Source organism: Lissotriton vulgaris, chromosome 5, assembly GCF_964263255.1.
Source record: "Lissotriton vulgaris chromosome 5, aLisVul1.2, whole genome shotgun sequence".
In the NCBI taxonomy this organism is placed as follows: domain Eukaryota; kingdom Metazoa; phylum Chordata; class Amphibia; order Caudata; family Salamandridae; genus Lissotriton; species Lissotriton vulgaris.
In genome coordinates, this window is record NC_141693.1 from 2,000,069,278 (window position 1) to 2,000,092,273 (window position 22,996).

General features: G+C 48.3%; 1 protein-coding gene across 10 annotated transcripts in view; it reads left to right on the plus strand.

Moving 5' to 3' along the window:
- The window catches only part of RAPGEF1 (Rap guanine nucleotide exchange factor 1), a 714,396-nt gene that overhangs the window by 377,709 nt on the left and 313,691 nt on the right, over positions 1-22,996 (plus strand). For all 10 annotated transcript variants that reach the window (XM_086924774.1, XM_086924779.1, XM_086924781.1 and 7 more), the window contains exon 10: positions 15,193-15,395. In XM_086924774.1, the coding sequence (XP_086780900.1) occupies positions 15,193-15,395 (203 nt within the window). The remainder of the gene's footprint in view (positions 1-15,192; positions 15,396-22,996) is intronic.

Consider the following 22,996-nt stretch of genomic DNA (forward strand, 5'->3'; position numbering starts at 1 on the left):
AGGCGTTCAAAGTACATCTGTGCAACAAGGTCGTGTTGATCCGGACGGACAACATGACGGCCATGTACTACATTCAGAAGCAGGGAGGCACACACTCTCCACAGCTGTCTCATCTGGCTCAGAGCATGTGGAAGTGGGCCATTCAGAGGAACATCTTCCTCATGGCAGAGCATCTCCCGGGCAAGGACAATCAAATGGCGGATCTGCTCAGCAGACACAGCCATCAGATGCACGAGTGGGAGATACATCCATCAGTACTCCAACCGTACTTCCAAAGGTGGGGTCATCCAGAGATAGACCTATTTGCCACAAAGGAGAACGCAAAATGCCAAAGCTTCGCCGCCAGGTTCCCACACCCGCAATCACAGGGCAATGCGATGTGGATGAACTGGTCAGGCAGATTTGCGTACGCTTTTCCCCCAGCACCTCTGATACCGCTGGTGGCACGCAAGCTCAGGCAGCACTCGATGACGCTCATCCTGGTTGCTCCAACGTGGGCTCGCCAACCATGGTACACCACGTTTCTGGAACTCTCCGTGGTACCGCATCAAAGGCTTCATCTCACTCCCAGCCTTCTGACGCAGAGCCATGGCGACATTCAGCACCCAGATCCGCAACAGCTCAACCTGGCGATCTGGCTCCTGAAGTCCTAGAGTTTGGCTACCTCAATCTTCCTCCCGATTGCATGGACATCATTCGGGAGGCAAGGAAGCCCACTACTAGAGCTTGTTATGCGGCTAAGTGGAAGAGGTTTGTCATCTACTGTGCTAACCACAATATTGACCCGCTAGATGCTTCCATTCAAAATATCATATGTTACCTTTTCCACCTGTATCAATGCAATCTAGCGTACTCTTCCATCCGCATTCACCTGTCTGCTATGGCAGCATACCTCCAGAATAGGCAGCAGCTGTCACTCTTTAAGGTCCCTGCTATCAAGGCCTTTCTGGAAGGACTCAAAAGGGTCATTCCACCAAGGACCCCACCAGCTCCAGAATGGAACCTCAATGTGGTTCTTACGAGGCTGATGGGTCCTCCCTTTGAGCCACTGCACTCTTGTGAGCTTCAGTTTCTGACTTGGAAGGTTGCGTTCTTAGTAGCGATTACATCGCTACGGAGGGTTAGCGAGCTGCAGGCGCTCACCATCCAAGAACCTTTCTTCCAGGTACATGCTAACAGGGTGGTGCTCCGCACTAACCCTAAATTCCTACCCAAAGTGGTATCACAGTTCCACATCAACCAGACAATCGAATTGCCGGTGTTTTTCCAAAACCCAGAGACGCTGGCGGAGCGCATGCTCCACACCCTTGATGTTAAGAGGGCCTTGATGTATTATGTAGACAGGACAAAAGATTTCCGCAAAACCAAACAACTCTTTGTTGCTTTTGCTACACACCACAAGGGAAACGCTATCTCCAAAGCGGGGATTGCTAGGTGGATAGTAAAGTGCATTCAGATCTGTTACGCTAAAGCTAAGCGCACTCTCACTATCCCACCGAGGGCCCACTCCACCAGGAAGTTGGGGGCCTCTATGGCTTTCCTAGGTAACATTCCCTTAGAAGATATCTGTAGAGCAGCCACATGGTCTACCACACATACCTTCACTAAACACTACTGTGTAGACGTGCATTCCAAACAGCAGGCAGCTGTTGGTCAGGCTGTTCTAAAAACGCTTTTTCAGACTGCTGCAGCTGGCACGGGCGACCGCCGCTAATGGAGGGACTGCTATGTATTCTATGCACAGATATGAATTCAGCAGCCCACATGCCTCGAACTGCAAATGCTACTTACCAGTATGCATCTGTTCTTGGCATGTAGGGCTGCTGACATTCATATCGCCCACCCTCCTCCCCGGCGCCTGTAGCAGCTGCAGAATTAATTCATATACATACATATGCTCATAGCATGGTCATCACTCACATTCTTCACTCCATCTCTGCCAATGGCTAAAAACAATCTGGGGATGGAGGCGATGCCCATGCGCACTGTAGTCCAGGGGAGGAGCCACCTATCTCGTGATACTTCGAAGACTCTTCCAGGACAACAATGTGCAATCATCCGGACCCAACACTAGGTGGCGATCTATGCACAGATATGAATGTCAGCAGCCCTACATGCCAAGAACAGATGCATACTGGTAAGTAGCATTTGCATACAGCAGGTTCTACCATTACTCAGTCTGGGAGATTTCCTCGCAATACTAGACCTAAAAGACGCATATTTCCACATACCGATACATCCGGCACACAGGAAATATCTCAGGTTTACAATACAGAATCAGCACTACCAGTTCAAGGTTCTGCCTTTCGGGGTGACAACGGCCCCCAGGGTGTTTACCAAGTGCCTAGCGACAGTAGCTGCGCACCTACGGAGACAGCATATTCACTTCTACCCATATCTGGACGACTGGCTTATCCAAGCAAAGTCAGCCCAGCAATGTGCCAGCCACATGTCCCACACTATTCACCTCCTACACAGCCTCGGATTCTCATTAAACTACCCAAAGTCTCATCTTCAACCCGCCCAGGTACGACAGTACCTGGGAGCGACAATAGACACTCTGGCAGCAAATGCACAGCCAAACTCGGCTTGAATCAACAGCATTCAATTACTGATTCAGAAATTCAGACCTCAACACTCGCTCCCGACCCGGGTGTTTTTGCAGTTGATAGGCATGATGGCCTCCTGCATCTTCATAGTCCCTCACGCGAGACTACACATGCGTCCGCTTCAGGAGTGCTTAGCACGGCAGTGGAGCCAGGCTCAAGTACAATGAAAAGACCTAGTGTTGGTGACCGGTCGCGCATACAACTCTCTGCATTGGTGGAACCCACAAAACCTTTGCAGGGGACGACCGTTCCAAGAGCCTGTACCACAAATAGTGCTTACGACGGACGCATCTCTCCTGGGATGGGGAGCGCATGTCCTCCATTACACAGTGCAGGGACTATGGACGACACAGCAAAAGAAGATGCACATCAACCTGCTGGAACTGATGGTAATCTTTATGGCAATGAAGGCGTTCAAAGTACATTTTTGCAACAAAGTCGTGTTGATCCGGACGGACAACATGACTGCCATGTACTATATACAGAAGCAGGGAGGTACACACTCTCCACAGTTGTCACATCTAGCGCAAAGCATGTGGAAGTGGGCCATTCAGAGAAACATATTCCTCATGGCGGAACACCTCCCAGGCAGGGACAACCAGATGGCGGATCTGCTCAGCAGACACAGCCACCAGATGCACGAGTGGGAGATACACCCCTCAGTGCTACAACTGTACTTCCAGCAGTGGGGTCACCCAGAGATAGACCTGTTTGCCACAAGGGAAAACGCAAAATGCCCAAGCTTCGCCGCCAGGTTTCAACATCCGTAGTCTCAGGGCAATGCGATATGGATGAACTGGTCAGGCAGGTTTGCATACGCTTTTCCCCTGGCCCCGCTCATACCACTAGTGGCACGCAAACTGCGACAACACTCAATGATACTCATCCTTTTCATTTAAATCAATCTGTAGAGTTACCTGTGTTTTTCAAAAACCCAGACTCTTTAGCAGAAAGGGCTTTACACACACTAGATGTTAAAAGAGCTCTTCTCTACTTTATAGATAGAACTAAGCCTTTTCGTAAAAAAACAAAACAACTGTTTGCGTCTTTCTCTCCACTTCATAAAGGCAACCCCATCTCTAATGGTGGATTTGCAAGGTGGATTGTAAAATGTATACAAATATGCTATCAAAAAGCAAAACGTACATTAACAGTTCCTCCTAGAGCGCACGCCACACGCAAACTAGGAGCCTCTATGGCTTTCTTAGGAAATCCCCCTAGAGGACATATGCAAGGCAGCAACATGGTCTACAACACACACCTTCACTAAACACTACTGTGTTGATGTGCAAGCCAAGCAGCAAGCTGCAGTAGGCCAAGCTGTCTTTAAAACTCTCTTTCAAACTACTGCAACGGATACAGGTGACCACGGCTAGGGGAGACACTGCTGCACAATCGATGCTAAGTGTACAATCTGCAGCTCATATTCCTCGAACGGAAAATGCTACTTACCAGTATGCATCTGTTCTTGGCATGTAGAGCTGCAGAGTTGTACAAGCCCTCCCGCCACCCCGGGACCTGTATCCGTTCCAGTTTTATCTTACTTAAATGCGCACGCATGGACATCCTTTTCTTTACTTCTACTAACTCCATCATTTCCCATCATGGCGAAAAACAATCTAAGGATGGAGCCGATGCCCATGCGCACTATCGTCCAAGGGATGAGTCTCCTATCTCGTGACTACAAAGACTTCTTCCAAGACGACAACAACATGCAATCATCCGAGCCAATCACCAGGTGGCGATCTAATGCTAAGTGTACACTCTGCAGGTCTATATGCCAAGAACAGATGCATACTGGTTAGTAGCATTTTTCTTCCCTCCCTAGGATAACTGATTTGACTCGAAAAATCTTATAAGTGTGAAGTTTTGAAACTTTAAAATATTTATCTAAAATCAGCCGAATGTCGAATTTCGAATTACTCACCTGTGATCAGGAGAGAAGCCAGTACTGTACCTTTCAGCCCAGTACTGAACCGCAAAAGTAATTATAACTGTACTTACCCGTAACCTGAATTTTCTTTCATAGGAAACCATTGACTGTTTTTCCCTGAAATTTCTTCTGTCTATTTTTGCACACTACAAAGATTCCTTAAAAATCGTACTAACTACTAAAACGTAATTACCTGTCTTAGGTAGAGACCCCAGTGCTGAACCTACTGTACTGGATTACAAAAGTAACGAGAACCAACTTTACCTGTGACTTGAATTTCCCTCCACAGGATAACATTGCTAGTTTTTCACTGAAAAGTTTCTGTCAACTTAGAAAATACATTCATATTCTTTGAAAATTACAACTGTAACCAAAAAGCTTTTACTTAACTGTTTACAACTTAGGTCCCAGGACTGAATCCAGGATCCAGTCCTGTGGTTAGAAAAGTAATCCTTAAAGTAATCAACTGCATTTATGTGGAAAAACCCATTGAGCTCAATGTTTAATTGTGTTTAGAATTGTGTTGCCAATTGCAACCACTGTGACTATTGTGCTTACAAAGTTTATTGCCTTTCTGCAAAGTAACTACCTGAAGTCACTCATATTGAGAAAAGAATATTTTGATATCTGTTGGTTCTAAAATAAAACAACTATATCTTTTGATATAAAAACAATTGGCCTGGAGTTCAGCCCTTGAGTGTGTGAAACCTTTTGCTGACTGAGTGTGTACAACAAATGCTTTATACTGTCCTCTGATATGGCCTTACTGCTCGACCAAGCTACCACTTTAGAGAGTAAGGTCACATTTGACCTCTGTTATACCTACAGATGTTGAGGACTCTATACACACTGTACCTTACTTTGGTCAAGTATATATAGATCCACTTTCTTGCAGACTCCCTTTAAAAAGTGTCCTCAGTGTGGATCAAAGTTTCCACACACAGATCTTCATGAGGTGTGTAACCTCTGCCTTTCGCCGGAGCACGAGGCCAGAGACTGTCCAGCTTGTGCCTCCTTCCGCTTGAAGAAAACTATTTGGGATCGTCAAGCTAGAAGAAGCATGGCTCGATCGTCGACATTCATTCCCGATGACCTCTTCCATGAGGGCATCGATGTACCGGAGAAGGAGCCGTTCAAGGAAAGCCTCAGCAATGCCTCCGAAGACGATTCCAATCTCGAAGACATCACTCCTGGGCAGCGGGTCGTAAGTAGTGACGTCGACCCCGACCCCCCTCGCCAAAAACCCGAAAAAGGCTTCAGGGACGCTTTCACCTTCAGGCCTAGGTACACACCGGTACACTACTTCTCACGCACAGCCTTTGGGCTTGGCAAAGAAGTATGCAGGAAAGCCTTCAGGCCACTCTGGATCTAGTCAGCCTGCCATCGGAGCCAACACCCAAACCCCGGCTACGAAAAAGAAACCCTTGTCTTCTACCGTGCCGACCACTCTGTCTGCATCAGCACCAAAACATACTGGCCCCGACCCCTCCACTCCGAAAAAGTCATCGAAACCGAGTAAAAAAACGATTTCGAAACCTACGGATTCTCAGCCTCCGGCACCGAAAAAACCTTCTGACCCGAAACAACAACCAGTCCCACAGACCCCCTCAGAGACTAAGAAATATTACGCTTCCAAGCCAAAGGAGCTTAAATCCTCTCTTGAATCTGTGCAACGTAAACCTTCGTGAATTGAAAAAATCAGCACAGAGAGAACAGCCTCAGACAGAAGATCTTTTTAGCTTTTCTGTCCCGATACAGCACAAAAAACTCTTATAAAGGACCCAAAAACAGGCCAACTGACTCTCAGCCACAGAAAGAGACCGGCTCCATCCCCACCAAAAAAGAGAGACATTGCAACATCTCCTCTCAGACTCTCTCCTCCTCCTCCTCTGCCTCCCCCTCCACACCACTCTCCTACTCCATCTCCACCACCAGTATATGATGATAGCACCTCTGATGACGGGGTGGTGGGTGCAGACGATGAACCACTAAGGGATCATAGTCCACCTTCAACTGCAGACACATGGGATGATTGTAACACACCAGATGTTCCTAATGTACCACAAGATGACATCAATCCGTCTAGACCTTCCCCTCCAGAGGACACCATGGGTTTCAACCAGCTCATTCATAGAGCTCCAAAATACCACGGGGTAGATTTACATGCAGACCCGGTGGAAGAGGATTTCTTAGTGGTGTTCAAAGAGCCTGTTAGGGCTAGGGTTATTAACCCCAGGATTGACAAAAAATATAAATCTGCCCCAGCAGACCCTGTATTCATCAAGGGCCAAATACCTTTGGATTCCTTAGTCATCTCCACTGCCAGAAAAAGGGCTAATTCACAAACGTCAGGGGATGCTCCACCTCCCGACAAAGAATCAAAACTTTTGGACACCTCTGGTAAACGTACAGCGTCATAAACAGCTAACATGGCGAATTGCCAACACTCACGCATTGTTAGCCAGATCCAATAGGGCACATTATGACGAGCTAGAGACCCTATTGCAGCACCTTCCTGACAAATATAAAACCAAAGCCAACGACCTCCTACAGGAGGGTAAACTCATCACAAACACCTCCATTCGTTGTTCTCTAGACGTTGCAGACACCGCCTCACGAGCCATTAACACAAGTGTACTCTCACGTCGACATGCATGGCTACGCATTTCAGGTTTCAAACCAGAAGTACAAACTTCCATCCTTAACCAGCCATTTGATCAAGAACATCTATTTTGGCCTGCCGTAGATTCATCTCTAGAAAAGATGAAGTCACCGACACAGCTAAATCAATTGGAGCTCCTCTTACAGGGGCACCTCCGGAGGTTATTCCTCTGACAACCCCTCCACGTCCTATAAGACATCCACCCAGACCACATTCACCAGAGGTTATCAAAGAGGAGGCTACAGAGGCAATGATCACAAAGGCAGAGACAAAACCACCCCTACCCAAGGACTTCCCTCCGATCACCCCGGACCATTCCACTCCGGTCGGGGGAAGATTGTTACAATTCGTACCTGTATGGAGCAACATCACGACCGACAGGTGGCTGAGACAAATCGTTCAATCGGGATATTGTCTAGAGCTCATCTCTAGCCCAATCCCCCCCCCCCCCCCCCCAACATACCACCCAAACAACATCCAGTGTCAACAGAGCATTTATCACTGCTAAAACAAGAGGTAATCTCCCTCTTACAATAACATGCAATAGAACCAGTTCCCCTGCATCAGCAAAACAGAGGTTTACTCTCTGTACTTCCTCATTCCAAAGAAGGACAGCTGTCTCAGACCCATCTTGGATCTCACACCCCTTTAACTGTACATACAATCAGACCATTTTCACATGGTAACAGGTCCTTCCTCTGCTCCCACAAGGAGACTTCCTTGCCACTCTAGATCTCAAGGACGCCTAATTTCATATTCTCATTCACACCTCTCACAGGAAAATTCTCAGGTTCGTTGTGGACGGTCAGCATTGCCAATTCAAGGTACTCCCATTCGGAGTAACCACAGCACCCAGAGTCTTCACCAAGTGTCTGGCAGTAGTTGCGGCTCACTTAAGAAGGCAGCATCTTCATGTGTACCCCTACCTAGACGACTAGCTCATAAAAGCCAAGTCATACAACCTGTGTGTACACCACACTCACGCCACAATCCAACTGCTTCAAGAATTAGGGTTTACTATAAACCACCCAATGTCTCACCTACAGCCGTCCCACATACCATACCTCAGGGCTACAATAAACACCTCAAAAGCACTTGCATATCCCAGTCCAGCCAGGATAGCAAGCATACAAAGCCTCATCACAAAGTTTCAGCCTCAACACTCTTCCAGCTCGAGTGTTTATGCAGCTAATAGGGATGATGGCCTCTTGCCAATTCAGAGTACTTCACGCAAGATTCCAGATGCGTCCCCTAGAGGAATGTTTGGAATGTTTAGCATGTCAGTGGAACCAAGCTCAAGGTCAGCTGACAGATCTGGTGTTGGTGGACGGTCGCACGCATCGCTCTCTGAAGTGGTGGAACACCAAAAACCTGTCCAAGGGGCAACCGTTCATCAAGCCAGTTCCACAGATTGTGCTAACAGCGGAAGCATCGCTCTCCGGCTGGGGGGGCCCATCTGTTACATCATACCATACAGGGCACGTGGACACCCCAACAAAGGTTGCTCCATATCAATCACCTGGAGTTACTAGCCATATTCCTAGCATTAAAGTTGTTCCATAAACATATTCTGGGCAAAGCTGTCCTAGTCCGCACAGACAATATAAAAGCAATGTATTACATACAGAAACAAGGCGGGACACACTCCCTACAACTCTCCCAACTAGCACAAAGCATATGGAGATGGGCATTTCCTCAAAACATTTTTCTACTAGCCCAACACGTTCCAGAAGTCCAGAACAGCATAGCAGATCTGTTAAGTCGTCAGACGCAACAGACTCACGAGTGGGAACTTCATCCACAAGTTCAACAATTTTTCCACTTGTGGGGGCAGCCAGCGATAGATCTCTTCGCCACACAAAAAAACGCCAAATGCCCAAGCTTTGCAACCAGGTATCCACACCCATTGTTCAAAGGCAATGCGATGTGGATGAATTGGTCAGGCAGATTTGCATACTCTTTTCCGCCTCTCCCACTCATTCCACTGGTGGTGCGCAAATTGCAGCAACACTCACTGACTCTCATCCTTGTGGGACACCCCCGCGCCGCACGGCCACCAGCTGCTGCGTGTGCCCCATTGCCTGCCTTACTGCCTCGCCGCCGGCCTCGCTGCCGCCTTGGTCGCTCCCCATTGGTTTTCGCCATTTGTTTTGCCCTACATTTGTGCTTGTATTTTTTGTGCCGTGTGATCGTTTCTCTTGCTGTTTTCGCCATTGTTTTGCCCTCCATTTGTGCTTGTATTTTTTGTGCCGTGTGATCGTTTCTCTTGCTGTTTTCGCCATTGTTTTGCCCTCCATTTGTGCTTGTATTTTTTGTGCCGTGACATCGTTTTCCTTCCTGTTTTTGCCATTTATTTTGCCCTCCATTTGTGCCTGTTTCATTTAATGTAATCTCTGTACCGTGTTTCAGTTTCCTTCCTGTTTGCCCGCCTACCTCGTCGCCCTCCGCTCTCCCTCCCCGCTTCCCGCTTCCCGCCACCGCCATTTGCCCCGCCCCTTTTCTCTTCTGTTCCCTCCCCGCTCCCTCCTCCCAGCTGCTCCGCCCACCCGCGCACTTGGCCTTAAATGGCGACCGCGCGACCGCGCAGCGGTCACGCGCAGCGGGCGCGCCGAAGGCGCGCCAAAGGTAAGCCCGTCTGCGCCCGTCCGCGACCGGACGGCGCCCAGCGCCAGGACCCCTGGCCCACGAAGACCCCGACCTACCCGCCTGACGTACTCCGCCGCCACCCTCATCGCACTCAACACCGGCCGACTCCCAGAATGCCACCAAGCCACACCACGACGCACCCACGGACCTTTCAGCTGCCACGCCTGCAAATTCACCTGCATCCGGACCTGCCTCGCACCAGCACCCGCCAAGTCGAACACCAGCAGCACCCACCTCAAGTGCATCCTGCTCAACACCCGCTCCGTCCACAGACACGCCATCGAACTCTGGAACCTCCTAGACGCCACAGCCCCTGACGTTGCCTTCCTCACGGAGACCTGGATGAACGCCTCTTCAGCTCCTGACATCGCCATCGCCATCCCAGAGGGCTACAAGATCATCCGGAGGGACCGCAACGCCAACCAGATGGGAGGAGGCATCGCCATCATCCACAGGAACACCGTCCGTCTCACGACCAGCACCGACAACACCCTGACCAGCGCCGAACACCTGCATTTCCAGATCCACACCAACCCGAACACCACCCTCAGAGGCACCCTGATCTACCGACCCCCGGGACCACGCGCCCCATTCAGCGAGGACATCGCCGACTTCGTCAGCCCGCATGCCCTCCCCTCCGCTGACTACATCCTCCTGGGAGACCTCAACTTCCATCTGGAGAACAACAACGACCGCAACACCAGCACCCTGCTCGACAACCTCGCCAATCTTGGACTCAAGCAGCTGGTGTCCACCCCCAGCGCGGACGAGCTCGCCCCGCTGAGGACCCCACCCAGCAGACCCGGCAGCAAGAAAGCCCCGTGGTTCACCGACTAACTCAAGAGCTCCAAGAAGAACTGCCGAGCCCTCGAGAAAGTCTGGAGAAGGGAACCTACACCGGACAACAGGACCACCCTCAAGCGGGCCACTCGGAAGCACCACCAGCTGATCCGCGCCGCCAAGAAAACTGCATTCAAGGACCGGCTGGACAACAACGCACACAACAGCAAGGAACTCTTCAACATCGTGAAAGAGCTATCCAACCCCAGCGCAGGAAACAACGACATCACCCCATCGCAAGACCTCTGCAACTCCCTCGCTTCATACTTCCACAACAAGATCGCGGACATACACAACAGCTTCAACAACCAACCAACGCACACCATGACCGAACAACCACCCCCCACCACCACCCTCCACGCCTGGACCCCGATCAGCACCGAAGACACCATCCGCACGATGAACTCCATCCACTCCGGATCACCAACCGACCCCTGCCCCCACCACGTCTTCAACAAGGCCGACGCTGTCATCGTACCCCACCTGCGAGACATCATCAACACATCCTTCGACACCGCCACCTTCCCTGAGAGCTGGAAGCACGCCGAACTCAGCGCTCTACTCAAAAAACCAACAGCAGACCCCACCGAACTCAAGAACTACCGCCCCATCTCGCTCCTCCCGTTTCCAGCCAAAGTCATCGAGAAGACCGTCAACAAGCAGATGGCCGCCTTCCTCGAGACGAATGGATCCCTCGACCCCTCACAGTCCGGCTTCCGAGCCAATCACAGCACCGAGACCGCCCTCATCGCCGCCACCGATGACATCCGAGCCCTGATGGACAACGGAGAAACAGCGGCCCTCATCCTCCTAGACCTCTCTGCGGCATTCGACACTGTCTGCCACCGCACCCTAGTACAGCGCCTCAGCAACGTCGGAATCCAGGACAAGGCGCTGGAATGGATCATCTCCTTCCTCGACGGAAGAACTCAGAGAGTCCGCCTACCACCGTACAAGTCAGAGGCCTCCGAAGTCATCTGCGGCGTCCCTCAAGGATCCTCTCTGAGCCCCACCCTCTTCAACGTCTACATGAGCCCCCTCGCGGCCATCGCACGCCAACACAACCTCAGCATAATCTCCTACGCCGACGACACCCAGCTGATCCTCTCCCAGACCAACGACGCCGCCACCGCCAGAGCCAACCTACACGAAGGGATGAAAGAGGTAGCCGAGTGGATGACGACCAGCCGCCTGAAACTGAACTCTGACAAGACGGAGGTCCTCATCCTGGGCTCTTCACCCTCCGCCTGGGACGACTCCTGGTGGCCTCCTGCCCTGGGCACCGCACCTAAACCGACAGACCATGCACGCAACCTGGGCTTCATACTGGACTCCTCCCTCTCCATGACCAGGCAAGTCAACAACGTCTCCTCGGCGTGCTTCAACATCCTAAGCATGCTACGGAAGATCTTCTGGTGGATCCCCACCGAGACCAGGAAGACCGTCACCCAGGCCCTCGTCACCAGCCGACTGGACTACGGCAACGCCCTCTACGCCGGTACCACCGCCAAGCTCCAGAAGAGACTCCAGCGGATCCAGAACGCCTCAGCCAGACTCATCCTCGACATCCCACGAACCAGCCACATCTCCGGACATCTGAGAGACCTTCACTGGCTCCCCGTCAACAAAAGAATCACCTTCCGCCTCCTCACCCACGCACACAAAGCCCTACACGACCAAGGCCCGAGCTACCTCAACAGCCGGATCAACTTCCACGCTCCCAAACGCCACCTCCGATCAGCCAACCACGCCCTCGCCGCCGTCCCCCGCATCCGAAGAGCGACTTCAGGAGGAAGATCCTTCTCCTACCTGGCCGCCAAGACCTGGAACTCCCTCCCGGCCGACCTGCGCCTGACCCAAGACCACCTCTCCTTCAGGAAGAAGCTGAAGACCTGGCTGTTCGAGCAGTAGCGGCACCCCCACACCCCCAGCGCCTTGAGACCCTACGGGTATGTAGCGCGCTCTATAAGTGTCACTGATTGATTGATTGATTGAGTTGCTCCAACATGGGCCAGACAACCATGGTACACTATTTACTGGAACTATCTGTAGTCCTGCACCAAAAACTACACCTCTCCCAACACCGCATAACCCAGAGCCGTGGAGAGATCAGACACCCAGATCCGGCACAGCTCAAACGAGCGATCTGGCTCCTGAGGTCTTAGAGTTTGGTTACCTTAACCTGACTGCATGAATGTTATCAGAGAAGCTAGACCACTAGGGCATGCTACGCGGCCAAGTGGAAAAGATTTGTGGTATACTGTAACAACACCACCATCAATCCTCTAGATGTGTCTATCCAACACATCATAGGTTATCTACTACATCTTCAAAGGTGTAATCTAGCATACACATCTATTAGGCTACACCTCACTGCCATAGCAGCATATTTACAAAATAGACAACACTTGTCACTATTCAGAGTACCTGCCATCAAAGCCATCACAGCATTTATGGAAGGCCTCAAAAGGATAATTCCTCCCAGGGTACCACCCTCACCTGTGTGGAATTTAAACATTGTTCTCACAAGACTAATGGGTCCACCTTTCGGACCTCTCCACAAGTTCGAGTTACAATTCCTTTCATGGAAAGTCGCTTTCCTGGTGGCCATTACTTACCTTAGAAGAGTCAGTGAGCTACAAGTACTAACTATTCAAGAACCTTTTTTACAACTCCATCATAACAAGATAGTTCTCAGAGCAAATCCAAAATTCCTCCCTAAGGTTATTTCTTCATTTCTTCTCACTCAATCTGGAGTTGCCAGTATGCTTCTCGCAACCACAGTCGCAGAAAGAGCTCTTCACACACTAGCTGTAAAAAGAGCACTTCTCTATTACATTGAAAGAACAAAACCTTTTCGCAAGACAAAACAGCTTTTCATGTCCTTTTGACCACCACATAAAGGCAATCCCATATCAAAGTCTGGAATTGCACAATGATTTGTCAAATGCATACAAATTTGCTATCACAAAACAAAACGCACATTATCTATTCCTCCTAAAGCCCACCCTACCAGAAAAATAGGGATTCAATGGCATTTTTAGGGAACATTCCCTTAGATGACATCTGCAAAGCAGCTACATTGTCTACACCGTACACATTAACAAAACACTATTGTGTAGATGTGCAAGCAAATGAACAAGCTAGTGTGGGCCAGGCTGTACTCAAAACACTATTTCAAACAACTGCAATAGATACTGGTGGTCGCCGCAGAGGAAGAGTACTGCTATACAATCTATGCACAGGGTGTGATCTGCAGCTCATATGCCTCGAACGGAAAATGCTACTTACCAGTATGCATCTGTTCTTGGCATGTACAGCTGCAGATCCACACACGCCCACCCGCCTCCCCTGCTACCTTCATCTGTTCCAGTATTATCTTATTTAGATACAGTACACTTTGGCATCTTTTCTGTTTCTCACAAAACTCATCATTTCCCTGCTGGTGAAAAAACAATCTGAAGATGGAGCCGATGCCCATGCGCACTATGGTCCAAAGGAGGAGTCACCTATCTCGTGACTTCCAAAGACTTTACCAATACAAAAACAAGTGCAGACATCCGGGCCCAACACCAGATGGCGATCTATGCTAAAGTGTGTCGATCTGCAGCTCTACATGCCAAGAACAGATGCATTCTGGGAAGTAGCATTTTTCTTTCCTCCATCGGATACCATTGACTGTTTTTCTATGAAAAGTTCCTAAGTGTGGACTTGGAAAATCTAAGAAATCCTTAAACAGTAACTAAATACCCAAAACGCTTTTACTTAACTGTTTACAGGAAATGTCCTACAGCAGTATCCGAGGATACTGCACTGTGTAAGAAAAGTAATCTGAAAAGTAACTTACATGATATACTAAAAATCATATACAAAGTATATGTACTGTATTCTGAAAAGCACTGCATTATCAGTAACACTATTGTGGTCAAATCAAAGTACATTTACAATTGCATTTCAAACTGTATATTTACTGCAAAATGTTCATCACTTGGTTCTAGACAATTAAATAACGTAAAGAATATTTTTATACAAAAACAATTGTTCTGAAGTTCAGTCTTTGAGTGTCTGAAATCATGTGCTGACTGAGAGTGTACAACAGATGCTTAACACTGTCCTCTGATACAGCCTTACTGCTTACACACTACCACAAATAGAGAGTGAGGTGCTATCTACTTTTAACACTGCCTACCCTTGGGGTTCCACTGGACTCTGCACACTGAACTTCACTTTGGTATAGTATATACAGAGCTAACTTCCTACAAGAAACGGACACAGCGTTATGAGCTTTGCCTTCTCAAAACTAGAAGCCTTATTGTCCTATGCAATGCCAAGGCCTCCTAGAGTTCAGGTAGCAGGAGTCAGACGATAGATGGGCTAGAGAACCTTTCTTTCCCTTCTGGCCCTGCTGAGGTCTGAAAGGGCCACTCACTCTCTTGGGTGCCTGCGCTGATATCAGTGGTGTGTTGGTGTACGGGCTGTTAATGTCTTTCTTCTCCGTTCAGTGTTGGCCTACATGCAGCTGTTGGAAGACTACTCAGAGCCTCAGCCGTCTATGTTCTACCGGACGCCTCAGCACGAGCATGTGTACCAGCAGAAGAACAAGCACTTGATGGAGGTGTATGGCTTCAACGACTCCTTCAGCAGCATTGACTCTGGCCACGAGCTCGTCCCTCCACCAGCCCTACCACCCAAGCAGAGGCAGCTGGTAAGTGTCTTTCACTAGGGAAAGGGGAACACAGCTCTTCGGGGCTTGGTGTCATTCAAGAGGGGTGAGGTCCATACGCGCATGCACTCAGGTTATGCATTGACAGTCACATCTAGACTTAAAGATTTAGTGGAAGTTTTGCTGACTATTTTGCTATGCCAACCAGTTTCCATGTATGAACTTTAACAGTGAATATGCACGTATAGACTGTGCTGTTCACAAGCAAGTAGATGGGTAAAAATTAGCCCTGGTGCAGTGGATTTTGGTGATTTAGCAGATTAGTTGTGTAGGCAGAGGCAGCCATCTGAGCAAGACTCCCAAAATGAATGTGCCGTTTTTGGTCTTAAGGTCAGTGCACGCTTTCACCAGGCACACACCACCAGCCGTCCGTGCACGCTTTCATCAGACACACACCACCAGCAGTCAGTGCACACTTTCACCAGGCACACACACACACCACCAGCCGTCAGAGCACACTTTCATCAGACACACACCACCAGCCGTCAGTGCACGCTTCCACCAGGCACACACACCACCAGCCGGCAGTGCACACTTCCACCAGGCACACACACCACCAGCCATCAGTGCACAATTTCTACAGGCACACACACCACCAGCCGGCAGTGCACACTTCCACCAGGCACACACACCACCAGCCGGCAGTGCACACTTCCACCAGGCACACACACCACCAGCCATCAGTGCACACATCAATTGTTAATGCATCCACAATTAACTATTGTAGCAATCGCAGTATGGCACACTTTACTTTTAAACATATTCATCTAAAGCGCAGCATGCCACCATTGCTACAAAAATCAATACAAATTTGTTTTTTGGCCTACAGTTTATAGATTTTTGTTGCAATTGGTGTTGCAATATTTAGCAATGCCAATAGCTCAAACTTAATTAATGCGAGACCTATTGCATTGTAAGTGCTTGTTAATATTTATAAGTCACCCGCAATGCAGGTCTACCGAGTGCTGACTGCAGGGTGCATTATATTAACAAGTTGGATATGTGTTTCTTAACTTTACATGTCCTGATAGTAAGAACCTCACATTGTGTCTTTTACTGTGGAAAGGCTAGTTGCCCCCTTGACGAGCACAGAGTCACATGCTTAATCACTCAGCATTTCTAAGTTCTGAATGGGACAACTAAATATGGTACTTCAAGGTATTAAAAGAATTGTTGGATTAAACCTGAATTGATGCTCAAATCGAATTTAATGTAACCTTTGCCGAAATGGCAACTTTAGTAAGTAGCCACTTTGTTACTCACAGCTTTCCAGTGACGGTTTATGGTTGCTGGCCACGAGACCACCTTCTGCCCTCCTGAGAAAAGTGTGAACGACTCTCAGGAAGTAACCCAAAGGGCTTGCTGTTTGAAGACTTGTGACCCCTCCCTGGTAGGAAGGTCAAGCAGGGTGTGAGCACAAAAAGCAAGCTTTTAAGGGGAAGCCGCCTTTGAAGGGCAAATGGTTGACACACGCAAGATGGCCTGCACTTTCGTTCTTTTGGATAGGTTTGTATCACGGACAGAGAGGGGAGAGCGATTGGCAAGCTGATTTTTTCATGTGCGTGTAGCGCTATGGTAGCCACACCTCTGGGATGAGCTAGAGAGCTCCTCACACCTGGAGAAGTGCTCTGCCATGCTGGGAGTGATAAGCATATTGTATTGTGGACTAGCTAGATGCCACGCTTTACAGGAAGCTATCACTAGGTTGGATGGGACCTGGTAGCCTCTTGGCTAGTAGTCGCTGTCCCCTGAGGATACAAGATGGCCACAAAAATGGCACCCCTCTTGGACAGACCTCAGATTACGTCTGTGCTGGAGAGAGGACTGAAGGACTGCCATGCTGTTCCCTGGACCTAGAAGAGAGAGGCTGCTCCAAAGACTGGACTGCACCTGCTGCTCCTGGAGCTAACAAAGAGGAGACTGTGCCGGAGGTGCCCTGCTTGAGGAAATCTCATCCCTGAGCCTCAGACAGAATACGTGACAACAAGAGTCAGTTGTCTGACTTCCTGTTACAGCTACAGGGCCACAAAAGCTGAAGAAGCCTGCCTTGGTAGCCAAGAACGCCTGACCACCGCCAACTGCCATCGTAGAACCTGGAACACAGAGTCCCAACCCTCCAATGTTCCACCCAAGTCTGCTGAACCCCTTTGAGTCATCAGAGTGCAGTTTGGAACCCCAGCGAGGAAGTAATCACCAGTTAAAGGAAACCGCTGTTTTCACTGTAACCAGAGACCAGTAGATCAATGGCAACTGGTTTTTGGCTGGACTTTGCCCTGACTTTGATAGTCATCTCCCGTGATGGAAATCAACCTACTGTAGTCGTGGACCAAGGGAAGCCCCCAGGAAACCCCAGTCGCCAGATTAGCATCCTTGAGCATCTGCAGCACCCTGTATACCTTGCATCAGAACCACAGCATAAAGCAAACCACTTTCCACACGCCGTCCATGGTCAAGACAGAGCATGAATGCACCCCCTGCTGAATGGAGGCTGGTATATGGAATGTAAAAACTTGCACTTTGGTTAGCTCACCTTGCACTCTGTTGGGCCTTGCATCTGGTTGCCTTTCTTTAAGGCTGGAGATGACCTGTGGACCCTAGTGCATCTTATTGCTGTGCCCTGACCATAATAAGATGGCCTGCACTGCCCAGTAAGAGGAGAGACTGACCTCTGGTTTCCAGTGAGACTTTTCAAGACTCAACTGGCTGAAGATCTAAAAGGAGGAAATCTCAATAGAGCCAGTTGCCACACAGAATTCCTCCAGCGCACCTCAGCTAATCCAGGAAACAGCATTACATGAGGCCAAGAATATGTATTCTATAACATCTGTAGGACCTTGAGGTTACCTAAGAGTGCTCCTACCCATCAAGTCCCAAAGGACAGGCATTCTTCCTCTTACATCTAGCCAGTAGGATTGTTTAGTTAGATGCAGCGGGTCCTCTTTGCAATGTCTATCTTGGACTTTGGTGGCCGGTGGCCTCACTGTCTCAAACTGACTTAAGTACAAGTTTGCTTCAGAGACACTTTATCAGCGTCAAAGATGAAATCCATCTGAATATTGTGTATCTTTCTTGTCTCACGAATTTCAGAATCAAGTAACCTCAGATTTTTGGACAAGGAATTTCACTGTTTTACTGCCAAAAGGGAGAAGGCTCTACTGCCATACCACCAGATCTTTCTTTGTTAATTCTTGTATCAACACCTTTCCTTGTTTTGAAGTGCCATGGGCCCTAACAGGATGTGTGCGTGTATGTATGTATGTGTGTCTGTGTGTAAGAAAAACAATTTGAAATGAAATGAAAAATTATATTTATATAGCGCGCACATACCCTAAGGCCTCGCGGCGCTTGAACTGATAAGTGTGGTGAGCGAATAGCAAGATTAACACAATTTGGCGAACAGGTAAGTTTTTAAAGTCTTCCTAAAGACCATCAGATTGCTGATTTCACGCATGCTTGGCGGGAGTGAGTTCCACATCTTAGCTGCTAAGTGTGAAAACGCCCGACCACCCCAGCGAGCCCTGTTGACTTTAGTTGTCGTGGCAAAATGAAGGGTGCTGGAACGAAGGGTTCTCGATGGAACGTAAGGTACAACCAGAGGGCGCAAAATGGCTGGGCCTGTTCGGTGAAAGGCTTTGTGCACAATGCACATAGCTTTAAAATGCATTCTGGCAGCTATTGGGAGCCAGTGGAGTTCTTTTAAAGCCTTCCTTGCTGATTGGCCACGGGGAATGCCAAACAGGAGACGAGCAGCACAGTTCTGCGTAACTTGGAGTCTATTGATCACTGCTACCGGAGCACCCAGATATAATGCATTTCCATAATCCAGGCGGGAGAGTATCAGGGCCTGAACCATGATTCTCCTCGCCTGGAAAGGAAGCAATGGGAGAATCTTCCGGAGCATTCTCAACAGACCAATGCAGATGGAAGCAGTTTTGGTAGCCTGCACAGAAAAATCCAATGATTTATCCAGCCAGACTCCGAGGCTTTTGATGTGGGGTTTTGGCAGGGGGGGAACCCCAAGACAGGCGGGCCAGATGGGGGCCAGAATGGTCGGTGCGGGATTGCCCAGTAGCATGATCTCCGTCTTCTCCCCGTTGAGTTTGAGACAGGAGGAGTGCATCCACTTGGCTACTGCCTCTAGACAGGGCCCTAAGGTGTTGGATGAACCCTCCGTGTGATCCAGGGAGACCACAAGTTGGGTATCATCCGCGTAGGTGACAATACGCACACCGAAGGGCTGTACTATCCCTGCCAGAGGACTCATGTAGACATTAAAGAGCGTGGGGCTCAGGGCCGAGCCCTGAGGAACCCCACAGCTCAGAGGGTGTTTCGAGGATGTTACCTCGCCCTCAAACACCTGGAAGAAGCGCTCATCCAGGAAGGAGGTCAGCCATTTCAGGGCCGCGCCCGACACGCCCATGCCTTTTAGACGATGTAATAGTGTGGCATGGTTAACCGTGTCGAACGCGGCACTAAGATCTAATAGTATAATGGCTGCCTTCCCTCCCTGGTCCAGCACAGATCTTGTTTCTTCCGTTACTGCAAGTAAGGCAGTTTCGGTGCCATGTTGAGGGCGGAATCCCGTCTGGGAGGCACAGAGTAGGTCGTTGGACTCCAGATACTCTACCAAGATGTTGTTGATGTGCCTCTCCAGCAACTTACTCATCCAAGGGAGAAGGGAGATGGGGCGGAAGTTAGCCAGGTTGTTCTGGTCTAACGAAGGTTTTTTTAGAAGGGCCCTTACCATTGCACATTTCCACTGGGCAGGGACCATGCTGGAAACAATAGATGAATTTAGGACATCTATGATGACAGGACATATTGCCTCGCTGACCTTAAGGAGGGTCTGAGGAGGTGCAGGATCGTTAGGAGATCCTGAGGTGACTTTAGAGAAAATTTTCTTCAATGCTGTTGGATCAAGAAGAGGGAACTCCTCAAGCGAACTGTGGACTGAAGTGTTCACTTTAAGGTCATCAGTGATGTCCCGTTTCTCTGTGTCGGTGGGAAAGGAGGAGTAGATGGTCAAAATTTTTTGAGAGAAAAAAGTTGCCAAATTGTTGCAACGGGCTAATGCCCCAGTAGGGGAGACGCACTCAGGGGGAGGGGAGATTAGTGACTTAGCTATTTTAAATATTTCTCTAGGCGAGTTGGCAGCTGACTTGATTTTAGAGTCATAAAATTGAATTTGTGCGCTTTTCATTTCTCTCTTATATAATTTAATCGCAGCTCTATACTTAGATTTCTTAGATTGTGAGTATTCTCGCCTCCAGGCTCTCTCCAGCTTGCGACACAATTGTTTCATGGATCTCAGGGTGGGGGTGTACCATGGGGCTACTTTGCATCGTTTAATAGACTGTAGAGATTTTTTAGGGAGGACCTGGTCCAAGGTATCCGTGATCCAGTTCTCATAGTTATTTGAATTTGAAGATGGAGAGGATGCCCATGCGCACTGTAGTCCAGGGAAGGAGCCGCCTATCTCATGATACTTCGAAGACTCTTCCAGGACAACAATGTGCAATCATCCGGACCCAACACTAGGCGGCGATCTATGCGCAGATATGAATGTCAGCAGCCCTACATGCCAAGAACAGATGCATACTGGTAAGTAGCATATTATATATATATATATATATATATATATTGATATATATATATATATATATATATATTCCCATCAGTGTATTTAATGGCTCTTATAATGCGCGCCTGTACTGCTGTTTTCTGTTTGCAAAAAAATTAATAAAGAATTGAGACAAAAGAAACAGTCTTCTTTGTTAACACGAAGACCCTTTGTGATCCGGTGCTGTAAAAGAGATCAACATGGCCTTAAAGGTAATCCTTTGGTTCATGAGAAGCCAATCAAACTGCTTACGGTTCTCCTGAGTACATTGCTTTTTAGGACCGCTAAGAATCAGACGGGCCGCAGCATGTAGTACCAGCTGAACCTTATTCTGCAGACCTGCTGGAAGTCCCTAAATAAAGCACGTTTGCATAGTCCAACTTGGAAGTAGCCAGGGCATGCATCACCACTTCCTAATTTATCCAGGGAAGTAGACTCAGTGTCTTTTTTTTAAGACCTAAGCGATGCAAAACAAGTTGCAGAAATGGCCCTCATTTGAGGTTCAAAGGATGAGTATCAAATGTAATCCCCAGATTTCTTGTTTCAGATTGGGGAGAGGGTAGTTCGCCAAGATCTACTGCCCATAATGTTTTAAAGTCAAGGGGAGAAGATTCCTCAAACACCGACATTATTGATTTATGTGAATTGAGTTTCAAACAACTCGTAAGGCAACCTTCTAAGTTCTCCGACTGCCCGAGGACACCCCAAGAAAGCCCTCACTTAGTGGTACAAGCTCTTCATTCTTAGTCTGTGTGCGTGTGCACATTTAGACGTGTGCATTAGGGATTTACTGTCTCTGTGGTGATGCACTTTGAGAGTGAAGGTGTTTTGATTCTTCCCCCAGCAGTCTAAACACCGTGCAGAGAGCCTGTTTTGCACTATGCTTGCACAGCCCCATGCTATACACATCTCCCCACCCAAGGTCTAGACACAGCTCAACCGATCACAGCATTTAGCAGGCATTCCCTCGGGCCAGCCTTTCACATTTTGTGAGGTAACCTCTGCCAGAAGCTGCCTGCAGTCCAGAGATACTAGTTTTCATAGCCTGAAGGCCTCCAAGAGAAGCTGAAAATTACTTGTCTAAATGTGTCCATTGCTATTTGTCTACATGGTAGCCTAGGGCACATCCTGCTTCTGCATTTCTACTTTTAGAACTGAAGCTCTTCTTTCAGAAACTGTAAATCTCACTCCTGCCTCAGGCAGTTTCTGCTACTTCTGTTTTTACCATAACTAATACTTTGCATTTAGGGCATGAAGTTAAATGTTGCCTTTGTCAGACCTCAAAAGATGTGCCATAAAAGCTGTTTAAGTAATGACTGCCTACCATACAAGCCAGATGTGTGGGGTGTTGTTGATATTGGTGTCACATGCATACTGTGACCTTGAAAGACTGTATTTCTTACAGTGTTTCCACCCTCTTGATAGCCTTTGAAAAGATTCCTTCTTGCTTTGTCTTCCAGTTCGGTGGGACAACTTTGTCTAGTCGAGATAGTAATGATCTTACTACAGGAGATATTTAAGAACTTTGTCGTTGATCTGTACTAAGCATCGGACCTGTGCCTTTTCACAAATTGAGGTTTAGTTGATAGCGCCTTGGTGCTGCTGATAGATTTGCCTACCCGGCAGAAGTTCCGTTCGAGGTAATGTTTATTTAGACCATTGGTCTTTAAACATAAAAATAAAGGAAACATTTCATTCTATCCCTCATACAATATTATAATAATGTATGCACAATAAAAAAAATACAATACCATAGTAAATAATTATTTCCTTTCCTAATCTATCCTGTTATCCTAAAATAAATGTCATAAAATCCAGGTTTTATATACATTAACAACTTTTTTAACCTTCAACATGAATCTCCCCAGTGCATTTGCAATATCTAAATAGATCATTTCCGTTAACAATACTGTTGCCTGTGTACGGTTCTTTATACCATATTATATAAATACTGGTTGTAAAA